General features: G+C 38.4%; 1 protein-coding gene across 1 annotated transcript; it reads right to left on the minus strand.

Annotated features, from left to right (window-relative positions):
- Positions 1-1,989: 1,989 nt before the first annotated feature.
- LOC113020036 (interferon-induced protein 44-like) lies at positions 1,990-4,577 on the minus strand. Its single transcript, XM_026163704.1, has 7 exons — positions 4,236-4,577; positions 4,084-4,117; positions 3,693-3,891; positions 3,159-3,305; positions 2,737-2,908; positions 2,536-2,636; positions 1,990-2,411 (listed from the first exon to the last, which is right to left on the minus strand). Exons 1-7 carry the CDS (start codon positions 4,270-4,272, stop codon positions 2,241-2,243), a joined length of 861 nt encoding a protein of 286 aa, XP_026019489.1. The 5' UTR covers positions 4,273-4,577; the 3' UTR covers positions 1,990-2,240.
- Between the last annotated feature and the right edge of the window lie 5,772 nt (positions 4,578-10,349).

A 10,349-nucleotide genomic window follows, 5' to 3' on the forward strand; every position in this document is an offset into this window, starting at 1 on the left:
GGTGGAGTACTGGTTTGGGCTGGTATCATCAAAGATGAGCTTGTGGGGCCTTTTCGGGTTGAGGATGGAGTCAAGCTCAACTCCCAGTCCTACTGCCAGTTTCTGGAAGACACCTTCTTCAAGCAGTGGTACAGGAAGAAGTCTGCATCCTTCAAGAAAAACATGATTTTCATGCAGGACAATGCTCCATCACACGCGTCCAAGTACTCCACAGCGTGGCTGGCAAGAAAGGGTATAAAAGAAGAAAAACTAATGACATGGCCTCCTTGTTCACCTGATCTGAACCCCATTGAGAACCTGTGGGCCATCATCAAATGTGAGATTTACAAGGAGGGAAAACAGTACACCTCTCTGAACAGTGTCTGGGAGGCTGTGGTTGCTGCTGCACGCAATGTTGATGGTGGACAGATCAAAACACTGACAGAATCCATGGATGGCAGGCTTTTGAGTGTCCTTGCAAAGAAAGGTGGCTATATTGGTCGCTGATTTGTTTTTGTTTTGTTTTTGAATATCAGAAATGTATATTTGTGAATGGGTATGGGTATATATTTGTTTTTTGTTAAGTTGCCTAATAATTATGCACAGTAATAGTCACCTGCACTCACAGATATCCCCCTAAAATAGCTAAAACTAAAAACAAACTAAAAACTACTTCCAAAAACATTCAGCTTTGATATTAATGAGTTTTTTGGGTTCATTGAGAACATGGTTGTTGTTCAATAATAAAATTATTCCTCAAAAATACAACTTGCCTAATAATTCTGCACTCCCTGTAAAATCACACTTCGTGCACAGCTCTCTCTCTGTACTTCAACAACAGTTTCCCGTCTAAAAATCTGTTTTCTTCATTATTCGCTTGCTTGTTACGCACAAGTCTACCGTTGTTTACAGCGCTGTCGGCCACTGGTTTTTTTCCCTTTTACTTACTTCCAAAAAGAAAACCTAATTTCTGCCGTTCAATAGGCTTCTGAACAAATTTAAACTTTTTAAAATTATGCAAAATGCAAAAAGCTTAACTGTGTCTCTAATAAAACCGCTGTAACTTCAGAGATGATGTTCATATGTTGATTAATGGTTTTCTTTCGTTTTTGATGTACTGCAGAATATTTTTTATAAAATCCCAGGCCAGGAAAACCTTCATGTTTTTCTGTGTTTTATCTTCAGCTACTTTGACACAAAGGCATCTGCTGTGATGCTCACACCTTTGATAAAGTCTTGCGAGTGTCAGCTTCCTTTTTATAGATACAAAAATATGTTAATGTACTGATCTGAATTATAATATTTCTGACTGTCTGACGCAAAATTTCCCAGATTCAAATCAAATTGAATCGAATCAAATCAAATTGAATCAAATCGTGGATCAAATCGATTCGAGACCTTGTGAAATCGATTCGAGAAATCAGTGACGATACCCAGCCCTAATTTAAATAACCTTTATCAGATTTGATGGTTTTGTTACAGACTTCTCAAAAAAGTGTTTTGCTTTTCTTTCACAAATGTGGGGATTCAATTGTGTTAAAATGTACAAAACAGTGATGTCATGTTCTGTGACGAGGACCCAGGCACAGAGAGACTTGATGCATTTAAGAATCTTATGATTTAATAAAGAAATTTGCAGACTTGCACAGAGATGGTAAAATTATGATGACTGATAACGGAGACGAAGACAACAGACGATGAGGACAGGGAGGAACAGGGGTTTAAATGCACCAAAGTGACAGTCAGAGAGAACTCGGGACAACATTTAAGGATGCAGGGACTGACAGAGACAGGTTTATCTTGCCTGGCTGGGCAGCTCTCTGGGTGCTCAGCACCCCCAAAGCTCTGATCCAAGAATCGCCCCTGAATTTCAGTACCGTCCCGGTGCTGGTAATTTTTCTTATACAGTTGAGGGCTTTTCTCTGTACCATTATTTAATTCCAGAGGTTTTCAAGTTATTTTTTTTTTGCCCTTTAAGCAAACAGTATTATTAAAGTACTTCATGACTGGGCCAAGTGTCCTCTTTTTGGAAATCAAAATATGGTCATCCTAGTATAATATGAAAGCAGTATAGTTTTCTTACACAATTACATGTCTGTTCAAAGGTTGATAGATACAAGAGCAAAACACAAAAACTGAAAGCCAAGTCTACAAAGCAGGGTAAATGCTTTAGCCAAGGAAATGAGAATCAGCATGCAAAGAATTACTCTGACATTCTTGTTCAGACCCAAAAGTCATTTTAACACAACAATAAACAAGGTTCAGCAGGTCTGCAGTTTGTTAACGTAGTCCTCTCCAAAGTCGATCATCTGCTTCAGAGCAGCCAGTATCAGTGTGTCGATGTCATCATCTGTTTGGATCTCAGAGTGGTAGTTCTTGACAGGAAAGATGCAGTACAGTGGAATACCTGATTTCACACTCACTATCTCCATCTAAATTTCAACAGTTTAACATTTGTTAGCATTTATTTTACTTAAAATTTACTTGAATTAAACTGTTGGTAAAAAATAAATAAATATTCCAGCTAAATACTGAAAATTACCGCTAGAAAAGTACCTGTTCCTTCAACCAGGTGCTCTTATACACATTTCGTATATTTTTTTTGACTTCTGGACAGGCTTCATCAATTTTGGTGAGAATTGCCATTTGGGGAATTCCTGTCAATACACAGAATATTAAAGAATATCAGAGTTGGTGATGTTTGTCAGCTTATTTAATTCATTTTGGGTTTATCCTATAACCACGCTTGGCTCTTACCCATGTCCCTGGCTGCAAGTCTGACAGTCCTCATCTGTTTTATTATATCATCACTCATGAGTTTTATTTTGTTGGCATCGAGCACAGACACTAAAACATGAACTTTGTCATTTAGAGTGGGCTCCTTGTTGTACTTATGATCATGTTCGGATAATGAAGATTGAGGATTGAACTGGAAAACAATGAAGTTAATTAAACTAAACAAGTATACGCAAATGTTTCACACACACATATACACATATGTATGTATATACATATGTGTATGTATGTATATATATATATATATATCTATATACACACACGTGTTTTTGGAAATCTAACTTTTAAATACACCGTATGTGTTATTTAAAGGCATAATTAAATCGTGTCATTGTATACACCATCAAATAGTGTCTGCAAAAATGCCTTAAACTTCATGATACCGTGTAACCATCCTTCACGTGCCCATTCATGGCCAGTATGATGTCTTCCACCATAACTCCTGTGTCCTTCTCAAGGCCCATGATGTCAGTGAAGGCAAAAGGATAAAAAGTTCCTGGTCCTCCTTTTTGGATTTTGAAAGTTTCATACTGTAAAACAAAAGGTTTTAACGGTTCTGATAACAAGGTCACCTAATCACTGAAGACTACAAAGCTGGTTTCTGGTTTAGTATAAGGCTGATATCTGTGAGAACAACTATGGAGAAAAGTAAAGTGAAACTAAACTTCAGACAAAGATTCAAGAAGCAAAAAATAAAAAAACCCCATCTGTCACGCAAGAGCAGACCACATCCTAAGACCTCTAAGTGCTAATCTTTACTGTGCTGTAGTGGAAAAACAAGTGAGCTTGGTTCTACGTGCAGCTTTATAGCTGTTTAGTTTCAGTCCCCTAGTTTTGTTACAAATTGCATGACTTTTGTTTAACAAATTGCACAAAATACATGAGCTTGACTAAACCATACTAGGATTAAAACATACTTTTTTAGTGAAGCTCTTTCCAGAAATTCCATCTGCCAAAGCATTTGCGGCCATTCTGCCTTGTAAAAGAGCATCAACTGAGTTGATGAAGCTGGACTTGCCGGCACCAACGGGTCCATGAAGAAGAATTCTGAGGTGCTGGAGCTCAGAGTTATAAGGCTGGTAATTATTTATGCTCTGGAGATCACTGGTTTTGCCACTGTTCAAAGAAGAATATTTATGAAGTTAAAGTCAAGAAAGTGAAACTGATAGTGGTGCAGATACAGTGGTGAGACTATGCTATGAACACCAATGAGAATGGGAAATTCAGCTGACAGCAACCGATTTTTGCAAGTAGATGATTTAAGACGTTTACGTGGCAACAAAAGCACATTAAGAGTCAAATACTCACGTCCACCCCATTTTCCTCCATTCTTCACTTAAAGCTGAAAACATGCACAGAATTGACAAAAAAACTGAAAATACATTTTAAAGAAAGCAATGACTGATAATACGTAATTCTTTCTGATCTGTTTGACTTTATTGTGTTATGTATTATCTTACTCGGAGTGTTTACAGGTCGAGACTTTTGTCCTCCCATTGCTGTAAAACATTATAGCACAATAATACATCCATACATATGCATTGACACATTTAGAACATAACACTCTTTGCCCAAAATCATTTGTGTCGTATTGTACTGTGTTGTGCTGCTCTACTCCCATGTTCTGGACCAGAAAACAGGGTTTGATCTTTCGTTTCACTCTATAATACTGAAGTCATTTTTGTACGAAGGTTTGAACTTTGAGAGCGTTTAAACAAGAGAGAAACGTGAAAATGTTGATGCCTGTCTGATAAAAGTGTATAAAGCATGGACTGAGGGATTTTACAGCCTTAAAACATCTATAATAATGGTAAAAAATAAAGTTCGCTACTTCGCGGATTTCACCTATCGTGGGTTATTATTAGAACGTAACACCTGCGATAAACGAGGGAACACTGTAATTTCATAAAATCATTACTCACCTACAAAGAAAGTCTAATATTGTTTTCTTTTGTCTTTAAAATTTCACTGGAAAATAGAAAATAGAAATAAAAGGTTGAGAGAGAAAGAAAGGAAGCAATTTTAGGTAGCACCACCAAATATAACTAAATAACAATAATAAATTACACTGTTGTGAAAAAATTACAAATACGACAGAGGTGCTCATCACTGTTATATGTTCAAGTGCATAGTGTGGAGCATGTCATAAGGCCTTGAGGCAATTAGATGTAAAACACAATATTTATGAATTTTTTAATTTGTAAATTGGTCATATTTGACCCGAATAGGACAGAATATTTGGTATACATATTCAGTAATGCGCATACATTCTTACATATATTTATTCTTATAATTCTCATATTCCTATTCTTATATTTTGCCTTGTTCTTGTGTTTCTTGTATTTTGCACACGTCTGTTGCTGTTGAAAAATGAAACATTTTTAGGTAGCACCACCAATTGTAACTGAATAACAATAATCAATTACATTGTTATGAAAAAAAATACAAATGTATAAAAAGGAATAGAAAGACTAGAAAGAAAATGTAACTTCATTGAAATGCAAAGAATAATGTCAAAGTTATTCTGAAAGTCATTACCTTCTCCTGTGTGGCTCTGGACTGTCTGACTGCAGTGGGGGCAGACAGAGCTCATTTATACTGTTCTTGCTACTTTCACCTTTCTTATCATAATTTTACTTTTACTTTCTTTTTTATTGATGTTGACTCAGTTTACTGTATACCACATTACTTGACTTCACATCACTGGAACTTTCACTACTTTTCACTTAAGATAAGATAACATGAGATGAGATGAGATAAGATAAGATTAGATTAGATTAGATTAGATTAGATTAGACTTTGATTCCACAACGCTGAAATTGCGTTACCCCAGCTCAGGTACAGATGGCAGATGATAAATACAAAAATACAAATAAAATACAAACAAATACAAAATAAGTAAGATAATAAACTATATACAACGGTAGCATACACAGAATGTGATTATTGATAGAGGGTTGTGGAAATATGCAAGACATAAATAAAAGTATTCTACCACTGCTATTACTATGTAAGTAATAGATGTCTACAAATATCTATAAGTATAGACATGTGCATGCACACAAGACGTCCATACTAAATATACATATGCATACATACACATACACATATATCTATACCTGCACACGTCCATACATATAAAAGGTGCATGTGCATGAAGTATCACCATGGATATGCAAGGGAGCGGTCTCTTCGCTGTAACTTCCTTTTGCACGTTTAGAAACCACAAGTTTCTGCTCTTCTGCTCTTTTGCACCTATAGAGCAACTTGAGAAGAGGTTGCGCCATGTATGGTGTGACAGGAGATGACACACACACAGACACACTTGCTCACATACGCTTGCCTTGTCACGTATTTAGCTGAACTGTGTGTAAGCCAGTGGTTTGGACGTGCTTGACAGGCTGTCATACGTGGTTTACCAACCTGTTCTCACTCCCGACGCATAAAATACTGACGATTTGTCACGTCCCTTAACTTCTCAACAGGGTGCTCGCCTGGTACCCTATCAACCCATCCGGGGAGCCGTCACGGTCCCAGCTCCAAACCCAGGCCCCGACTTGGTCTCGGAGACGGCTGGGGGACCCGTAACACATATTTGACGACAGTGTCGCCTTCTCCAACGCCTCATAGGCCTTGTTATGGACACACAGGTTGCTGAGGAAAGCTAACCACTCAGGTGGGGGCTGTGCGGCATGTTGGGAGCGGCTAGTTGTCTCCCATCATGTCTTGGGAGCACGTGTTGCCAGTTAAGATGTAAAACTGTGTATCTGCCAGAGGTGGGTCGAGTATTCAAAAATTGTACTCAAGTAAGAGTAGCATTACTGTAAAATATTATTACTCAAGTAAAAGTGAAAAGTAGTCATCAAAAAAGTCACTCAAGTAAGAGTAAAAAAGTAGTTGCTGAAAAGACTACTCAAGTAGTGAGTAACTAATGTCCAATTTTTTTTTTAAATAAATGCTATCAGACAAACAAAAATAAAAAAATATACACATTTTAGTATTTTCAAATAGAATATGTGTAAAAACATCAACAAAATAAGGCACAACAATTCTAATTTCAGTTTTTCACAACATAAAGCCTTTTTAACCAATATCTACAGTCAATAATATAAATATAAACAGTGCAAACCATTTCCAGTGACAAGATATGCTGTAAACTTTATATTCATTTTTGCTCCAAATGGCACAGCAGCCTTAGAAAAAACATTAGAACAAGGCAATTTCAACATATGTAAATACAAGGCAGCTCAGTTTACCATAAATTGTATGGGTGTGCGTCTATTTCTGCATATTTAGCAAAAATGTGCCATTTCTTCACTCAGTGAAGTGATGGTTAAGCTTCAGCAGCAGTTTGCTCTCAAGGTTCTTTCTGTGAAGCTGTAACTATTTACTGTTTAACTGTTTGTGCAAAACACATTGCTAGTATTAACTGAACTCCCAAAAACAGAGCTACCCAAATCACTTAAATTACACAGTTGAAAGCACATGTTTATTGTTTGTGTATTTATACACAACTACTCATATATATTCAAATAATCAAAAAATAAAAAAAGTTCATTTTCCTTTTACTACCACACACCAAATCCGGTCCGTGGTACTTCCTGGCTTGTTCAGCCACTAGATAACAAAAGCTCAACACTGCCAATAGCATCCTGGAGCACTTCCGTTGTGTTTTGGAGTTTGTACATGTTTTTGTTAGGATGCCTGGGTCGTTGACCCAGGGTATTTGAGTTTCTTATATTATTTATACTTTCTAGTCTTTGGTTTCTTTGAGTTCTGTCTTATGGTTTATGTCTCTGTCTTCTTTAGTTGCTCTGTCTCCCCTATCACCTGTATCCCCTTGTCTAGTTCACGTCTCTGTGTATCCTTAGTTCCTATATCCCCGTGTTCAGTCAGTGTTTGTGTCTGCCCTGGGGCCCGTTCTTCGTACCTCGCTAAGTAGGTTAGCCGGATTAGATTGTTGACGATTTCGCGTGATCCTGGATCAGTCGGTTCCCCGAAGCTCATCCGGGACTTGCTGTCATAGCAACAGAGCCGTAAGCGTAAACCTGCTCGGGAGCAGGCTTACTTTATGTAAACAGGATTAGATCGCGGCCACGCAGGTATGTCCGCTTCATTTATACGAAAGCAACAGCGATATTTCTCCACTGTTTCACCATAAATAAATATTATCAATGTAACTAAAGATAATGCAGCACTTGATCCTTTTATTGATGTCACACAGATACATACAGGTCATTTCCTAAAAAAGGGAAATGTACTATTAACATTCTATTACATGTATGTGATTATTACAGATGTAATTCATATTTCAGAGTAGTAATTGCAAATTACTTTGTGTAATCAAGATGAGAGACCACGGCTATAAAAGCGAAGGTGGATTTGGGAAGCCTGTCGCAGCCATGTCCTGTCCGTATACGCGACCAACCCATTGCGGAAGGTGCAAGATTGATAAGGAGAGTTTTCAGAATTCAGCGTATATTGCGGGATAGACAGGATCCTTTAGCTCAGCGCGACAGTGTGCTCATAGAGAGATATCGATATTCCCGTGAGGGTATTATTTACTTAACCAACTTGTTGACGAGGGGGTGCAGGACCACCACCTGTCTTTTTTTGCTCTGCCCTTTTCTTGGTTGCTGTTATAAACAAACAGATTATTTCAGGGTCTCTTTCCTAGAGACGAAAAGCAATATAAGTGATAAATATTACCATTCTGTAGAATATTCTTATATTTCACTTTTACTTGTTCCCATGTTCTAGTGGGTCCTGTTGTGGCTCTAATGTGTAAGGGGATATAATATAACATAATATAATGTAATATAATATTGGATAATATAGTGTAATACAATAAATTTACCCTACCGCCTACTGGTGTTGGCCAGAGGGGCCGATGGCGCGATATGGCAGCCTGGCTTCTGTCAGTCTGCCCCAGGGCAGCTGTGGCTACAACTGTAGCTGCCTCCACCAGTGTGTGAATGTGAGAGTGATTGAATAGTGGCATTGTAAAGCGCTTTGGGTGCCTTGAAAAGCGCTATATCAATCCACTCCATTATTATTGTTATTATTAAATAACTTACGAGTTTAATTTGTCAGCAACTTTCTGCCAGCCCTCTCTCCTTGCTTTTGCAGCCTTTGCAGTGTTCCCTTGCGCTCTGATTAAACTCTGAAACTCCTGAAATCCCGCACTCATGAGTTCTTGCTCTGCTGCCGGAAAATACCGAGCACGCCCCTTCGACATTTTCGCCGACCAATCAGCGGGTTGCCGATCAATGTTTCTACTATCGATGCGTAGCCCCTTTTACGACACCCAGTGATGTCACATTCCTGCGTCCAGCTGTAGTAATCGTCAACAGCAGGTGTGTTCGGGGAACCGGATTAGCGAGCTCACGGTTAGCGCGATGATTTGATCTTGGATGTGTCATTTGATCTTGGATGTAGTAAGCGACGTACGAAGAACGGGCCCCAGGTCCCACGTCTCTGTTCCCTCTGTGGTGCCTGCCTGGGAGTCTGTGTTATGTTTCCTGTTTTACTTTGAAAGTCCATGTCTGATGTTAATGTGTCTGGTTTTGCTTCCCCTTGTCTCGTTAGGCCTGATTTGCCCCAGCTGTGTTTCCCTCCTGTTACCCATTCCCTGATTGCTCCTTCTGTGTATTTAAGCCCTGTGTTTCTCTGTGTCCGTGTCGTGATCTACTGTTTACGTTGCTGTGTGTTTTGTCAATCCGCCAGTGTTAGTTTATTTTTGACCTTTTTCCCAGTTATGTTATGTTTGAGTTCAGCATTAAAGCTGTTTTGGTTTAAGTTCTGTCTCCGGAGTCTGCACCTTGGGTCCTATTCCTGCCTGCACACAGCCACACCTAACAGTTTTGGAGGTTTCACGTGCTTCTGTATTTGTACGTGCTTCTGTATTTGTACGTGCTTTGTCTCTAGGGGCCACTGTAAATATACTTTTATTTATTCACTCCAGATAAAATGTAATAAACAAATTATATAATACAAAAAAACAACTATTCACATTTCAACTTTTAACTATTTAAATTTTAAGCTTTTTCCTTTTAAGCAAATTTAAAGTGAAACAACACAAAACACTGCAAACCACAACACAATTAAATATAAATTAAAATATGAAAACAAAAAGAACATGCATATTCTCTGTCATATGGGCCCGCATGAATAAACTTTCTGAATCCTTTATCATCTGCAACTGATAATAGTTGTGGATGATTACTATACCTTTCTAATGTGACGTTGTTGTCCCTGGCTCTCTTTCTCTCTGCTCTGTTCCTGTGCTACTGCCAGTGTAACTACCGCCCCTCCCCCCGCTGCTCGCTCATGTGCGAAGTGAAGCCAAAATAAGTGTCATAGAGAGGGTGAGAGAGTAAAAAAAAAAAATACATGGCTCCCAATAAGGAGCCGGCTCGCGTCGTTCACTTCAAAGATTCGGCTCTAAGAGCCGATTCGTTCGCGACCGACACATCACTAGTTGATAACTTTTTCATTAAGTTAAGACCTGATTTGTTTGAAATTCATAGCCAGTGCTCTGACACAGAGCCATCAACCTCCGAACGCAGAAAGAG

This window comes from Astatotilapia calliptera, chromosome 4 (genome assembly GCF_900246225.1).
Source record: "Astatotilapia calliptera chromosome 4, fAstCal1.2, whole genome shotgun sequence".
NCBI classification, from domain to species: domain Eukaryota; kingdom Metazoa; phylum Chordata; class Actinopteri; order Cichliformes; family Cichlidae; genus Astatotilapia; species Astatotilapia calliptera.